Source organism: Megascapheus bottae, chromosome 6 (genome assembly GCF_031878675.1).
Source record: "Megascapheus bottae isolate mThoBot1 chromosome 6, mThoBot2.hap1, whole genome shotgun sequence".
NCBI lineage: Eukaryota > Metazoa > Chordata > Mammalia > Rodentia > Geomyidae > Megascapheus > Megascapheus bottae.
The window spans coordinates 53,075,552-53,093,105 of NC_143514.1; the positions used below are offsets into that span (position 1 = coordinate 53,075,552).

Genomic DNA, 17,554 nt, shown 5'->3' on the forward strand with positions numbered 1-17,554 from the left:
GGACCTGGACCTGTCCCCAGGATCCCTCAGTGTGTCCTTCCTGCAGCCATGCGTGGCAGACTGTTGTGTCCATTGGTGTCCATTTGACCCTGGTCCGCAGCATCCCGGGTAGTCTTCCTTACTAGCTGCTAAACCACCTTTGGAGAGCACAAAACTCTTTTAGGGCTTTCAGGATCAGAATTTTGTGTGTGGCAGAGGATTGTGCAAAGGGTGAAAAGTTTCTGGGAACTCTGAGCAATCCTGCAGCGATTTTAAAGAGACTCTGTAATCCTGGTTTGAAGTGTTTGCATCTCAAGCTGCCATTGATACCGTTTTTTTTGTAAAGTAGGATTCGTCTGTTAAAGAAGGACATCTCCCCATTTGTAAGGAAATGGAAAGACTTAGAAAAAAAATCATATTAAGTGAAGTAAGCCAGACTCAAAGAAACATAGGCTCAATGGTTTCCCTCATTTGCCATAATCAGTAGAAACCTTGGACTCGTCTAGCAGAGATTTGCAATAGAGCAAAACCTAGATACATAAGGCCATATAGTATGATGCTAAATGAAAAGACGTCTAGGATATAGAAACAAAAGCCATATAATGAGTGATTGTTGTCCTTAATGTACTATGTTATCTCTCATCTCTTTGGCTGTCCCTTGGTTATCTCATATTGTTACAGTATTTCACCTGGTTATCTGATACATTGTATATATGCATAATTGTTTATTTGAAGTTGGATAGGGAAGGGGGGAAAACAAGATGAGGAGCAGGGGTTGGGGGAGGGAAATGGGGACCAAGACATGAGAAAGGGTATCAATGTATGTGAAGTAATGCACCTTCCATCTGGCTAATGTAATGTAACCCTTCTATTAATTACAATAAAAATATATGGCAAAAAAAGAATACACTAAACTTCCTAAAATTCCCCTAGCAAGACTAAAGTGAAACACTTCCCAGGTTCTGCTTTCCTAGATTGTTATTGGCTGCTTCTTCCTCCCCTGTTAACCAATGGGGCTTGGCTTAGTCTGATGAGCACCAATCCCTCCCCTGGCCCAAAATAACCTGCTAAGAGGAAGTACTCTGCTATAACTGATTGCCACAGGAGCCAGAGACACATTTTATTTCACTCTGTTGCCCACAGAAAATGAATAATTGCATAGTGGGGATTTGTTATTCAAGAGTTAAAGAATGAAATAAGCTCTTATTTTTTTCTTAAACACTCAAGTTGCAGAATTTTAGTGTTCTGAAAAAACCTTTGAAGTCACAGCATTTCATCCCTTCTACACATGACTATTTGTTGCCTGAGGGTTGCATAACTGTGTTGGAGCAAATCTGTAAAGGATGCTAAGTTTTCTGACAAAAGACCTTCTAAATGGCTCTGATAGCAGGAACAAAAGGTCACTAATAGCCTTACAATTTAAAGAAGCCTGATTAATTTGGCTTGATTGAATAGAGATTTATGACCAGAGATTTATCTTTACATATATGTAAATTACTTTGCACTTGGCTTTCTTCTCTTCATTTAATACATCCTAGAGATGTCTTTGGAAATTAGAGTCTTCTTTTCTATTTTACTTTTCATATTAAAAAATATTTTCAGATATGCAGGTAGTTGGAGAATTATATAGTGGATAGCTACATCCACTATATGACCTATGTACACGAATTTGGCTTATCTTTACACACATATATTCTTATATATACATGAATATTTATGTGAAAATATTTGTCTATATGAGTGTTTACAAACATTTTCGATGAAAATTTGAAAGAAAATTTTTTAACATCAGAAGGTCAGCTTTTTTTAATACTATGTCATGCATCTTGAGGATATTGTGCATAAGATAATTATAAAAAAGATAATTTCCTTTTTCCTCCCATTTTGCACTAGATACTGGACACAGGCTGTCAGGAATTCTAGGCAAGCCCACTGTTTAAACCACACCTCCGTACCTACTACTTTTGTTTGTTTGTAGTTAGGGTATTAGGACTTCGGCTCTGTGGCCAGGAATTCTCATTGGGATGCTCCTGTTTTCAAGTAGCTGTTATACAGGAATTCGATTTTGAGAAACAATCTACATTTTGTGAGGTTAAATTGGGAGCCAGTGACTGTGGGCCAATACATGTCCCCAGCTTTGAATACACTTAACACTGTCAGATAACTGAACCATGAAGAAAGTAAAGCAAGGAAAAAGCAGAAAAACAATACCAACAAACCAGATCAACTCCAGTGGAGAGCCAAAGAGGAACCTGGTGACCTGTGGCGAATCAGGAGACACAAAGCATGGTGTAAAATGGCTGCTGAGCTCATTGGGGCCTAAATAGGGTCATGGTCAGGGTTAGGGTCATGAGTCAAAGAGAGAGAGAGTCTCTAGAGGCTCTTGAGTTCCTAGTACATGACTGGCAGGTCCAGTAACCTATTGTCCAAATCCTTGGCCTTGCCTCTAGGAATTCAGGCACATCCATCACCTGGGAATGGGACTTTACCTTCATCCATCAAGAAGACAAGAATTCACCAGTTAAACCCAGTGTACTCGTTTCAATTCATCCTCTATATCTACATAGATATATATGTATATATATTTATCAGTGCTTTGTTCCTTTCAACTATAGAGTAGAATAAATATGCGACATGTTTATTTATGCATTCTGTGTCGCTCTCAAATCTACAAAAGTATATATTCATGAAGAAATTGTACTTTTTCTAGAATAATATGATATGCCTAATAACTTCCTTTTAAAAGAACACCTGCAAAATTATATTTCCCAGTACTTACATGTATAATGTTTAAGACATATCCTTGATAGGAAAAGGCATGTTGACTGCTTCATCTTTGACCTTTTTAATTATTTATTATTTTAATTTTCACAAGACTACTAGGGAAAATAATTTCCTCCCAGAGTTATAATTTCTTTTTCTTTTTCTTTTTGTGGGTCATGGGTCTTGAACTAGGCCTGGGCGCTGTACCTGAGCTCTTCTGCGCAAGGCTACCACCTTACCCCTGGGCCTGGGCAGTGTTTCTGAGCTCTTCAGCTCAAGGCTACCACCTTATCCTTGAGCCAAGCCCCACTTCCAGTTTTCTAGAGGTTAATTGGAGATAAGAGCCTCAGGTCCTTTTGTGCCTGGGCTGGCTTTGAACCTTGATCCTTAGATCTCAGCCTCCTGAGTAGCTAGGATTACAGGTGTGAGCCACTGCGCCCAGCTCTTTGTTGATTTTGAGAATTTATTTTCTTTTTTAAAATTTAATTTTGTTGTTAAGGTGATGTACTGTTACATATGTAAAGTGATGAGTACATTTCTTTTGAACATTGTTACCCTCTCCCCTGTTTTTCTCTCACTTTCCTTCTAGGCTCCACTCCCACCCAAGTTGTAAAGTTGGGCTGTTAGCCAACACCAAATGCATAGTATGCTCAAAGATTTCATGCTTGCTATGTTTTTTGCCTTCATATCATCATAGTATTACTATATTGCACAGAGTCACCACTAATACAGGAAGCTAGAGTTAAGCCAAATGCCTAGATAATGCAACCGGACTATTTTCCATAGTATTAATACTATCAGTATTGAGCTAATTATGTAGAATTCCCAGTGTTCTCTATATTCTCTTCACCTTACCTAACTCAAATAATTAATAGCATTGGGACAAACAGATTCTTTTTGGTCACTACCCATCTGAACACTTTATCTACATGATCCTTATCTGTTATGGTCTTGGTAAATTTCCCTGAAGTCACTTGATTAGAATACTTGATTATAAAGTACTGTAGACTTGCATTTTAAAAATAAAATATTACACATGTAGAATCCTTCTTGGTACCTTTTTCTGCCCCATTTTCCTCGCTCCCTCGAGTTTAGGTAACCAGTATCCTAAACTTGTGCCTTTTCTTCATTCAGGGCTTTTGTACCTTTACAATGTTTGTGTATATTGTGTATGTTAGTATGTACACCTAAGAAATTTTACACAAATGGACCTCATGTTGTATGTATCCTGTCAGGTTGACTCTTAGAGATTGTAATTTATTTCTTAAATTGTTCTATAATGTTGTTTATTTATAGAATAGTGACTTAAATTTATTCCCCTCTTGATGGACTTTTAAATACCAGTAATTTCCACTTGCCTATTTTACTGTGTTTTAGCGAGTGGTACGTATCTCCCAGGGTCCCATGTCAGTTACTTGTAAGCCTGAACACTGCTCTATAGGGAACATTGTAGAGATTCTTTGGGTAACCTTTGTTTTTCATGGTGTATTGGGAATCCTATTGGTACTGTTCAGTAATGTACTTGATTTCTCATTGAAATGCAGTAGCCTCACTCTTATCAGTGGGATATATCTTCTAACATATCTGCCCCATTCCCCAGTGGATGCCTTAAACTGAAGATGGTACCACATGCTTTACAGATTAGTGATTTTTTTAAAATGTTAAATAAACCTTTACCATGCACTGTAGCTGGAACTTTTGCAGTCTGAGGCATGAGTTACAGCATTAATTCAGATTTTTTCCCCTTCACAGTTTCACAAGTAGGAAGAGAGCTTAGCAACCTGATCATACATTTTTTTCCCTTATTAACTCAAGAACTTTAACACTTTCCCTTAAAGAAAGCACATTTATAGCTCCTCAGTTTTTTTTTCCTTGCTAACATCTCTACTGTTAAAATTAAGTTAAAAAATAATTAATTGAAACAAGTAGTACCACTATGCCTTGGCAGCCAATCTGGAACCCAAGAAGTGTGCTAGTTGACTAATGGGTGGGCAGAGTATTCAGCATGGCTACTCTAGACAAAGTATTCAGCATGGCTACTGTAGATCACATCTTTGCTGGATGGGAAACATGCTGGTATTTCATCATGTTACTTAGAAGGGCATGTAATACAAAGTTTATGAGTTGTTTATTTCTGGAATTTTTCCATTTAGTATTGTTGAACAGTGGTTGAACAATGGATAATGGAAACCATAGCAAGTAAAACTACAGATGGGGCCTACTTATGTAGGTGAAAAATATGTTTATTAGAGAATAACAAATGATAATGACTTTGTTTTGAAAGATTTTAAAGAAAGTGAATATTTCAGGAATTGCTATTAGACTTAAGGAAAAATATACTTGTTTTACTTACAACTCTCTTAAAAGGTTGTTTTTGTTTTTGAAAACCATGGCAAAAGTTATAGATAGCACTGCTTGTCTTGAGTTGCTAATATATGAGAGCTCCATTCCACATTTGAAATTCTACAATTTTGAAATCACATTGATTCTCTGCCTAGGTATAAATACATCTCTGATTAGTCCTGCTGTGGTATTTACTATTTACATGTAGAAACACATACACATATTTCATTATAAACCATTTTCTTTTTCTTTTTTACTCTATTAGGACATTGTCTTTTTTTTTAGTTGTGACTCTATATACACCCTAAGGAAAAAATTCTCTGTTACTGTGTTATAAATGTCAATTAAGTCAAATTTTAAATGTTGTTTACATCTATGTCTTTCATGATTATTTAATTGCTTTTTATCAATTACTGAGAGAGAAGTATTTAAATTCAATTATACAATTTTTTGCTTCATTTGCTTTGACATTGCATAATTAGATGTTCTTGCATTTAATTTTTTACATCTTATCAATCATTTTTAATCAATCAGAAATGAGGTACTCTATCCTTGGTAATCTTGTTCTGAAATATACACTAGATCAAATAAAGATAGTCACCCAGATTTCTTATGATTAGTGATTGTATGTATTTTTCATCATCTTATCTTTCATCTACTTTTTACATTAAGATGCAATTCACATGGTATTAAAATCTTCCACTTAAAGTGTACAGTTCTGTAAACTTAGTAATCTCAAAGTTGTGTTATAGTAGTTTATGTAATTCTTCAACATTTTTATCACCTTGTGAAGAAATCATATATCCATCGACAGTCATTACTTTCTACTTTCTCCTTCTCCTTCCAGCGCCTACGGATCACTAAGATTTAGCCGGAGGGATTGTTCATGTAAGGTAGAAATAACAAGCAAAACCACAGAGAAAATGTACAAGAGACTACTCTGTAGGGAGAATAGTTAGTTTAGGTTGTAGCCAAGAAGAAAATAGCAGCAGGCTACCTCCCAAAGCAGAGTAACCCTGGGATTGGTGGTCTAGGTTTATAACCTTTCAGATCTGCCTCTCTGGTGTTGTCACATGTAGAAGTGGGGTGTGGGCCAGATATGTTCAAAAGCCCCTTTCCTCTCACTTTGCCTCTCTTAGAAGTATCTTATATTCCCACCCAATGACATGTATTTTATTGTGATCATGAAACAAAGGTCATTTTGGGGCACACATATTCTTAACTTCTGAAGGGGCTTTCCCCTTCCCCCTCATTTTTCACATTTGTTATTGTAGTACTTGGGCTAGAATAGGTACCTTTTGTAGTTTTCTAGTTCTGAATCCGCCCGTGTCTTTGTCACATTCTTCCTGCCTGTTGCATAATGTTATTGGATTCTGCCTATTCTTTATAGTTCCACAAATGGAACTATAAAGGTCTTATTCATGTTGTGGCATATATTGGTGCTTTACTCATTTTTATAACAATTTTCATTCATTTATCAGTTCATAAGTATTTGGTTTTATCCACCTTTTAGATATGAATAATGTTGCTATGTCCGTGTATACATTTTTGTGACGAGACATGCCGTTTTTTTGTTTGTTTGTTTGTTTTTGTTGGTTGTGGGGCTTGAACTCTTGGCCTGGACGCTGTCCCTGAGCTCTTCGGCTCAAGGCTACTACCCTACCCCTGGGCCTGGACGTTGTTCCTGAGCTCTTCAGCTCAAGGCTACCTACTTACCCTTTGAGCCACAGCGCCACTTCCAGTTTTCTAGTGGTTAATTGGAGATGAGTCTCACAGTCCTTAGTGCTCAGTCTGGCTTTGAACCATGATCCTCAGATCTCAGCCTCCTGAGTAGTTAGGGTTACAAGCATGAGCCACTGCTCTCAGCTTGTTTTTTTGTTTGTTTGTTTTGATTTTTGGTATGAGGCTTGAACTCAGAGCTTCTAGCTTGCTCAGCTGGCATTCTACTATTTGTACAACACTTCCAGTCTCATTTTTTGTTGATTAATTAGATATAGAGTCTTGCAGACTTTGCCCTATAAGGACAGTGCTCAGGCCCTGAGCTCAAGCCCAGGACTGGCAAAAAAAAAAAAAAGATAATTTTGCACATGACTCTCTTTGGGACTAGAATAGAGGATAGTATATGACAAAGTCTGTTCAGATATTGACAGACTGGAGTCATTTTTCCTGTGATAATGAATTTATAATTTGGGAAGTGAGAGAACTGACTAAAAGTAATTATTACCTCTTTAGTGGATGTGGACAGATAAGGAAAATTTACAGAAAACATCTCACTGCCCTGCAAGGGTCAGAAACAAGGGAGAGTCACTGGGATCTTGAATTTGAGATAGCATCTAAGGCCTTTTAATTTCCTTTAAATCATTGCTCAATTTGCCAAAAGAAAAAGCCCTTCTTTAGTGTTTATGGCTTGATCCTTATTGCTAGAGAGTGTCTCTATGATTGAAAATAGTATGACCTTCTATATCTACCTTCTCTTTCCTTGATACAGATAAATAATAAAAGGAAATAGAAATTAAGTTTGGAAAAGTTGAGGTTCCCAAATCAGTAGAGGCAGCATATGATACAGTCTTGGTAGCAGCCAAAATGGATTATTTTCTAACTCCTCAGAGTAGTTTTTGGTGACTTCAGACAAGAGGAAAATTAAGAGTTGGAATGAAGGTGTCATACAATGTGAATAAATTATGGTTATGCAATAGATGTTTCAGTAGATTCTGTGTGACTGTGTCCACATTTCTCTAAAATGGACTGGTCATGACTCCACCCCCAGGTTATTCTGTTGTTGAGATGCTTGTTTTTGTTATATATGATTTAATTTTGCTTCCTTCAGTTTTGCTTTGTAGTTATGAACTAAATCTGCCATATTATTGAATCTGTGTTCATTTTTGAGCTAGTTTGAGCTAGTTTGTTTCTTAAGTTTTGGGTGTGGGCTTTTAATTTTTTTTTTTTTTTTGTGGGTCATGAAGCTTGAACTCAGCCTGGGCACTGTCCCTGAGCTCTTCAGCTGAAGGCTCTCACACTACCCCTGGGCCTGGGCACTGTCCCTGAGCTTTTCAGCTCAAGGCTATGGCCCTACCCTTGAACCAGGCCCCACTTCCAGTTTATTCTAGAGGTTAATTGCAGGTCCTTTTGTGCCCGGAGTTGGTTTTGAACTTTGATCCTCAGATCTCAGCCTCCTGAGTAGCTAGGATTACAGGCGTGAGCCACCCGCCCAGCTGAGTGTGGGCTCTTGATGTTCATCACTTCCAGTTATTTCTCAGTCCATTTTATTGCCTTTCAGTGTTGTTGACACTTGACATCATCTAATCCAGGTATGTTCCTTTGTTTAGCTTAAGCAATAAGAAGCTAGACCATGGTTTTCTTTGTTTGTTTTCTGCTGACCCTAGGGCTTGAACTCAGGGCCTGGGTACTGATCCTTAGCATGATTTTGTTCAAGGCTAGCACTCTACCACTTGGACCATAGCTTCACTTCTAGTTTTTTGGTGCATAATTGGAGGCAAGAGTCTCCCTGAGTTTCCTGTATTGACTAGCTTTGAGCTGCAATTCTCAGATCTCAGCCTCCTGAGTAATTAGAATTACAGGTATGAGCCACTTGGGCCCAGTTTGGATGATAGCTTAGTCCATTCTTACTATCTCTACCTTTGATTAGGGTATTCAATCAATTTAGCTCTTATATATAACTACAAGTAGATTTACCTCTGTCATTGTGCTATTTTTTGTTTCTTATTTTATTTTGTCTTTGATGTTATCCATTTTGTATTGTTCTATTTCTTGTTTATTTCTTTTTTGAGTTTTTTTAAGTAGCTGTTTTGCAGTTTACCTCCGAATTTATAAACTATTGTAATTATTGACAAGTTTGATAGCACACAAAATCTTTGCTTCTACTTTTTTTACTTCTTTCTGGCTTTGTGGCATTCTTATTAAGGATTCCTTCTATTTGATGATTATCTTCTTTTTTTGCTTTCAAGATTGTCTTTTTTATAGTTTTATATTTTTATTATTGGAAGTTTGATTATAATGAGCATAATTTGGAGTGTTTAAACTTTATGTCTCTAATGAACTTATTTTGTTTTCAATAGATATTATTTCTTTTATAAAAAGTTTTAAAACTACCTTCTCATCCTTCCTGTTTATTTTTCAGGCAGATTTCCCATGTTATTGTCTGGGACTGGTCTCAGTGTATGATACTTTCATCTACAGCTTTCTATAAAATGGATTGCAACTGTGAGCTACCTCACACAACTCATCTAGTATTACTAATCATCATTATTATTTTATTAGCATATATTAGCATGGATTTTATTGTGACATTTCTATACATGTGTTCAATGTGTCCCAAATAAACTTACCCCCTCACCTATTATTTCTTGAAATTCTTTCTGGAATATTTTCTTCTTTATATAGGATTACCATTCTGTTTACTTTGCTCTACTTGATGTCTTGTAAGTCTTAAAACTCTTTTGATTTTCATTCTGTTTCCCCTCAGAATTGGTACTCGTGATGGACACGTTCTTGAGTTCTTACTCTTTGATATATCATGTCTGTTCTTGAGTGTCTCCAGTGAATTTTCTTTTTACTGTGGCACTGAACATTAGAATTCAACTCTAGAATTGTTTTGTTCTTTTCTTAAAGTATGATTTATATTCTTCTTTTTTTTCTTTTGCCAGTCCTGGGATTTGAACTTAGGAGCTGAACACTGTCCTTGGACTTTCTCAAGGCTAGTGCTCTACCACTTGAGCCACAGCACTACTTTCTGCTTTTCTATGTATGTGGTACCAAGTAGTTGAACCTGGGTCTTCGTGCATGCTTGGCAAGCACTCTACCACTAGGCAGAACTCCCAGCCCTGAATTATATTCTTTATTGGTATTATCTCCTTGATAAGACAGTGATGAAGTACTTTTCTTTAGGCCTTTGACAAGATTTCCTCTACTCATGTGTACATATTTATAATAGATTTTAAACCTTTATTATTAAACTCAACTTCTGGATTTCCTTGGAGGTATTCTATATTTCTGTCTTTTTTTTCTGTGCATGGACCACTCTTCCTACTTGTATCTTTTGGTTGTAAACTGGGCATTTAAAATAATATAGTGTAGAACTCTGAAAAATCAGACATCCCCATATCTCAAGTGTATCATTACCTATTATTGGTGGTGGCATTTCTTTCCTGTTTCATCACTTTTGAACTGTACAGATGTGTTCTGTGCCATGTGTGGCTACCAGTCTTTACTCCATTAGCTTTATGGTCTTCAGATTTGTCACAAACCAGTTGACTGGAATCCTTCTGCTGTGCTCTGATAGAAATTGTGGGTAAATATAACGAGTGATTTTTGTCCTTAATGTACTATGTTATCTCTCATCTCTTTGGCTGTCCCTTGGTTATCTCATATTGTTACAGTATTTCACCTGGTTATCTGATATATTGTATATATGCATATTTGAAGTTGGATAGGGAAGGGAGGAAAACAAGATGAGGGGCAGGGGTTGGGGGAGGGAAATGGGGACCAAGACATGAGAAAGGGTATCAATGCCTGCGAAGTAATGCACCTTCTTTCTGGTGAATATAATGTAACACTTCTATTAATTACAATAAAACATATATGAAAAAAATCATGGGTAAGCAACAAAAAGCTCTGCAAGTGATTCAAGACACTTGCTGGGGTGTTGTTGATAAGCAATACCAGTGGATGACAAGAGGCAGTGGCTCTACCAGTCAGTTGTTCCTCAGCATCACAGCTCCTGGGCCTTTGGGGTTGTGGCATCTGAAATTGACAACTCTCTTGTGCCTCAGGCTCAGGACCTGAAGCAGGAAGTGTGTCCACTCTTTCTTGTCTCTGGCAAGGTCAAAGTAGAAAGTATTTTGCATTGCTGACACCAGTTTTGTGTTTGTTTTTTCTTTTTTTTGCCAGTCCTGGGCTTGAGCTCAGGGCCTGAGCACTGTCCTTGGACTTTCTCAAGGATAGGGCTCTACCACTTGAGCCACAGCACCACTTCTGGCTTTTTGTATGTGGTACCAAGGAATCAAACCCAGGTCTTCGTGCATGCTACGCAAGCACTCTACCACTAGGCCAAACTCCCGGCCCCAGCTGACACCAGTTTTACCTTAACTTCTTTTGCTGCCATGGATTCTTGACCTTGGCTGATTGGCTTCATGACAGTCTGTTCTGTTGTGGGAGCTGCTTGTCACTTCCTGTTTTACAAGGAGGAATACAGCTGCCTTGCCAACATACTGTCATGTGCAAGCTGCAGGTTTTTCTCTTAGAGCTCAGCCTCCCCACTATTGAAGTCAAAAGTAGGCAAGGAAGAATAGTTGAGCGAACCCTTTATTGATGCTGTGTTGCAACACAGGTGATGTCTTCTGGCTGTTCATAAAGTCAACTGAACTGTTTGATTATGTCACCAAAACAGGGGTTTCTGGCAAGGTTGTCTACAGTAATGATGTCAGTCCCCTCAGGCAAATGGATGTGTTGGGAGCTGTCCTGCCTCCATCTGTGTAGGCAAATGAAGGACTGTGTTTTTACAGACACAGGTCTTCCATCAGAAGCAAGTACTCCTCCTCTGCTGCTGCAGGGTCTTTGTTCATTGAGCTTTATCTTTGCATAAGTCTAGTGCATACTGCTTGCTGGGGCAGTGTTTCCAGTAACCCTAGTTATGCTTCCAGTGCTGGCATGTGGGTAGTCTTGCTGCCTGTCTGACAGCTCTTCACTCAAGGCAACTAAGGGTTGGTGGAACCCAGAAAAAGACCTAGCTTCTAAAAGTTAATGAATTAAATTTCAGCCCCAGCACTCAGCATACTTACTGGAAAGGTAAACACTGAAGGTAGCAGTGCTTTGACAGTATATAACAGTGTTGTAACAATGTCTAACTGGTGCCTTTGGGGAAAGTGGGTCCCTATTATGTCTTTTGCTTGGACTTAATATTTCTGTAGGTGCCAGAAACCAAGTTGAATGCCCGTGGCTCATGCCTGTAATGCTAGCTGAGATCTGAGGATTGTGGTTTGAAACCAGCTCAGGCCAAAGTATCTGTGAGATGCTTATCCCTGAGTAACCACCAAAAATCCAGAAGTGTAACTGGCTTAAGTGGTAGAGTACTAGAGCATAAAAGTTCAGAAACAGTACTAAGTCCTTGAGTTCAGGCCCCAGGGTTGGCACAAATAGATAAGTAAAATAAAAGAAATGCCCCAACCAGTAAGTATTAACTTTTGCTAAAGATCTCTGTGCACACTGGGGGAAGGGGAGCATGCTTTCCAAGCCCTGTTAGGCAGTTGCCAACTCAGCCTTTACTTCCAACTTACCCAGAGCTTTCATATCAGCTAACTGTGGTATCACACAGCTTTCTAGCTCATTTCCAGCAGAATAGGACTTTACCAATAGAATTACCAAGAATAGGACTCTAATTGACCACCATGCTTATTATTTTCTATTTTTTCTCTCTGATTTTAAACTCCCTTTTCTTGCTTGCTTTCTGTAGAGCTGCTGAGTTTTTTGTTTTGTTTTGTTTTTTAAGACTGGAAGGGTTTTTAGCAGTATAGATGAGAAAAAAAAGTTTTGTTTCTCTTGCTTATGTCATTTATTGGAAGAAGACATACAGTCTTCTGTGAAAAATAGAACAACCTTGTCCAATAGAAGTATGATATGAGCCTCAAAATTGAACCAAACATGTAATTTAAAATTTCCTAGGCTTTACATTTTCTAGGCTCACACCTGTCAATCCTGAGGCTAAGATCTGAGGATCACAGTTCAAAGCCAGCCCTGGCATAAAAGTCTGTGAAATCCTTATCTCCAATTAACCACCAGAAAACTGGAAGTGGCACTGTGGCTCAATGTGGTAGAGCAGTGTCCTTGAGCTGAAGAGCTCAGGGACAGTACCCAGGCTCAGAAATCAAGACCCATGACTGATTAAAAAAAAAAAGCAAAACTTAAAAGAAGTAGATGACATTAATTTTAGATAATTTAGATTTTTGCTGAAATCAATATATTAAAATATTGTCATTCAATGAATAATACAAAGGTTTTTGAATACATAATCAAAAATTTTTGAGATATTTTATCTACATTTTGTACCTAGTCTTCAAAGCCCAGGATGTATTTTACATTTGTATCCCACCTGAATTTGGATTAGCCATAGCATTGGTCTCAGTGGATAACAGCTACTCATTGGAACAATAGATTTAGAGAGACGTTGATAGTTTTGTTTTTAATGGCATGCAGAAGGAGCTGGACCTGATGAACTTGGATTTGCAAAAGTAGAGAAAACAGGGTAAAAGTAAATGGAGTCAACAGTAATCTTAACTGCTATGTATAAAGGACAGAAAATCTTAGTCACTCATTCATTACAATAGTCTGATAAGATGGCAGATGATTTATTCCAGCAGTAATGGTATGGAGTACTATTGATGAGTGCTCAAAGCACTCTTAACTTCCTTAATATTATGACTCTGTCACTTTGTGATCTTAAGTTAATAGGGCACCTAAACTTTCTTGGGGAAGGTCTATTGTGTTGTGTGTGTGTGTGTGTGTGTGTGTGTGTGTGTGTGTGTGTATGTGTGTATGTGTGTATAATATCTGGAGATGTACTCGACAATCTCTACCCTTCTTAATCATGAAAACCCATATTTTTGGATAGAATGATAAAGAAAATAGGTTTTCTTTGTTCAGGGACTTTATAGTCGAATAGAAAGTGAAGTGTATTTACTTCATTGAAATGAATCTGGATAATAATTTCACCTTAAGAGAATTGTAAAATATTGGGGCCGGGAGTTGGGCCTAGTGGTAGAATGCTTGCCTAGCATGCACGAATACCCGGGTTCAATTCCTTGGTACCACATACATAGAAAAAAGCCAGAAGTGGTGCTAAGGCTCAAGTGGTAGAGCTCTAGCCTTGAGAAAGTCCAAGGATAGTGCTCAGGCCCTGAGCTCAAGCCCAGGACTGGCAAAAAAAAAAATATTGACCAGTCTAGCCTTGAATTTGCTTTAAACTTTTAATCCTCTTGCTTCAGCCTTCTGAGTGCTGACATTAATGCCAGCTTCTGTATATATTTCAATATGTTCTTAGAAGATGAGTCATATTTATCTATTTATTTTTATTGTTATTGTAAAGGTGATGTATAATGGGGTTAAAGTTGCATAAGTCAGATAATGAGTACAATTTTTGAACAATATTACTCCATCCAAGACATATTTTAATATTACTATGTTGGACTCAAATTCTGGGGAACATGTAATATCCTATTGGGGTATTGTTCACTGACAATGGAATATGGCAGCGACTAAAGAAATGGCTATGTATTACATAGCAAGTGCCATTTTCTGCCTATGCTTTCTGTCAAATCATAATAGGGACAGCTAAGCACTGTTTAATATTTAAAAGTACTATATTAAGCCAGTTCACCAGGTTTGAATTTTTGTCATGTTGCTTTGAATATATTACCTACAATTTGCTATTTATGGTGATGAAGATCAGATTTGTCCTTTTCATCTGCCATTTTTTTGTCCTCTAGTGTGATGTTTTATTTCTGCTGAGTGTTGATCCTTTGTGATTAAATGATGCTGAATAACTTTATGTCAGCATTCAGCAAAAAGTTGGAGGTTAAGACTGACTGCCTAAGATGATTAATGTCTGTCTCAAGAGCCACTATATAGTGTTTCAAAGGTAGCAAAAATAACCCAATGATAAATTGTAGATTTCTCAGAGGAATGGAAGTTACCATGGCACTTAAAGTTAATTCTACAAACACCAGAGTTCTCTCTCTCCCCATTTTGGTAGGACAGTTCACAGTTTTTTTTTTAATATATAGAACCCTTTTTTATTTTTAAAGCTGAAGCAAGATGATTCATCTTACAAATTAATTATTAGAACAGTGCTAATTATGCTTATATTGCTATAATTAAGCCGTGTCATACTTAAGAATCTGTCTGCTATTCTCAATTATAAATATTTTAAGCCATTATCTTAGAATACCATGCTGTTTTTAAATTTTTTAAAAAATTTTATTGTCGGGATAATGTATAGAGGGGTTACAGTTACATTCGTCAGGTAGGAGTTGCATTAATTCTCACACATTGATACCCCTTCTCATGTTTTTGTCCCTGTTTCCCTTCCCCTACCCCCTCCAATCATCTTGTTTACCACTCTTCCCTCCCCTTTTCAAATAAACAAACATATATACAATGTACCAGGTAACAAACGTCAGATACAGGAACAACATGAGATTCACCATAAGGGGAAAAAAAGAGAAATAACAGTATAGTAAGAACAACAATCATATAAGACAAAGCACTTATTTCCATATCCTAGAGTTCATTTCAAAATAGTAATATCCACTTACTTGATTTCTTTCAGGTAACTTGTCCAGGAGTGGTGCTGAAAGACAAGGAGGACATCTATCTTAGCATCTGTGTGTTTGGCCAGTACAAAAAGACACAGTGTGTCCCAGCCACTTTTCCACTGGTCTTCAATGCCAGAATGGTGTTTGAAAAGGTAAATTCAACTATTAGATCATGTATTAGCAAACAAACACAAAACCCAAGTGACTCCAGTTTTTGAGTAAAAGCCAAACTTGTCATTGGGCAAATTTGTGTGTAAACAAAATGTTAGAAATTTGCTGACTATGTGCGTTTCATTAATCCAGAAGGAACATTGTAAATAAGGGAATTTCAAAATAAATATGCATTATATTATGCATTGAATCACTTGCCTTTTTTTCTTGGTAAATCAGCTGTTTCCATTTTTGTGGGCGTTATATAAAGCAATTTGCCTTGAATTGTGAATTACAATTTTCACACAAAAAAGAAAACATTAACAAGTAAGAGTATGCCATGTCTTAGGACTATCTTGTGGTTTTTGTTTCTGCCATACTTCTTTTTCTTTGTTTCCTCCTCAAATTGCTGCGTTTGGTGATTATTAATTCACTTCCTTCTTTCCTTCTTATTTCCTGTTCATAATTAGCCAGTACCTTCTCTATACCACAGGACAGAACACTGTACAGCTGAAGACCCATGATAAACAAGGCAAATTTTTCTCCTTTCATAGCTTAATAGGTACATAAAGGGATAAAAGGATATCAAGGGGGTTAGAGAGACTTTGAAGAATGGTCAGAGAAAGCATTGACAAATTAGTTGAGCCTGAATGAAGCTATCAATTATTTGAAGGTCTAGGAGGAAAGCATTGAAAGTAGAGAGATAGCAAATATAAAAGTCTTTATATCTGTTAGGAATAATCTTGCTTGCTTAGAGAACATCAAGAAGGCCAATATAATCATGGTAACTAGTAAAGGAGTCCTAAAGATGGAATTAAGAGAGGAGGCAGAACAAGCTATACAATTTGTAGTAGCATTCACCTTTGGCTACATTCCCACCGAAGCTGTTATTGTTAGTTTTCTTGATAATGGCCATTGTAATTGAGGTGAGGTGGAATCTCATCTCAGTGTTGTTTCCATTTGCACTTCTTTTATGGCCCCAAGATGTAAGATATTCTGGGAATGTGAGTTTTAAGAAGTCTCATTCCATTTTCCTTTCCCTCCTTCCTCATTCATACCCCTCCCTTCTCCTCCCTTGTAGGTGTTTCCTGAAGCAGTAGACCCTGGAGATGTGGTTGCACAGCTTGAGTGTAAGTTTTTAACTTTTTAGTTCTTTAACACATCCTAGAATTTATTAATCATATGTAATTTAGTAGTTGGTTCAATAATAGTTTAAAATGATGTACTAAATCTTCAAAACGGTTGAGCTAAACCTTTTTTTATTTCCTGAACTTCAGAATATACCTAAAAAGAATTTTAGAAAATTACTGTAAAGATACTGAAAAGTCCCAGCGCGCTGAGACTGAAGCGTGCAGATCCATCCCACGGCCCACTGTGAGGACACTAGTTGGGCTGAGAGCTAGTTGTGCAGCGGCACACAGCCTCTGGGAACAGGCTGAACACCTGCAAAATCTGCAAACTCTGACCTAGTCAGCAGCGGAATCAATTTGGCCGAGTACCACAGGTATACACACATTCCCAGAACCACCGGTCCCAATCCAAGTAAAGACCGCCACCTACCAACCACAGAGCGAACTACAACAACAGTTCTCAATGCCTAGGAGAGTGCAGAGACTAATTACGACATACAAAAATAATCAAAGTCCAATGCAAAGCCCAAAAGGAAACAAAAGGAAACAAGAGCGAAAGGATGAGAGAAATGTCACCATCACAAGAAATGACACCTGAAGAGACACGAAATATGACTCAAATCAAGGAGATGATTTTGTAAATGACTAACGAAATTAAGGCTGAATTCCAAAAACATAAGCAAGAAATTTCCAAAGAACTCTTCAAATTCAAAAGAGAAGTGGAAGAAAAGTTCAATACCCTCTCAGCAGACTTGATCAGCTCAGTGTCCACACTTCAAGCAAAAATGGAGGCATTAAGCACCAGATTGACTGAGATGGAGAATAGAACATCAGGTATGGAAGATAAAACACAAGACCTCGAAC

General features: G+C 37.5%; 1 protein-coding gene across 1 annotated transcript in view; it reads left to right on the plus strand.

Annotated features, from left to right (window-relative positions):
• The window catches only part of Spata6 (spermatogenesis associated 6), a 69,137-nt gene that overhangs the window by 930 nt on the left and 50,653 nt on the right, over positions 1 to 17,554 (plus strand). The window contains exons 2-3 of the mRNA XM_090334886.1: positions 15,425 to 15,562; positions 16,642 to 16,690. Of these exons, the coding sequence (XP_090191012.1) occupies positions 15,425 to 15,562; positions 16,642 to 16,690 (187 nt within the window). The remainder of the gene's footprint in view (positions 1 to 15,424; positions 15,563 to 16,641; positions 16,691 to 17,554) is intronic.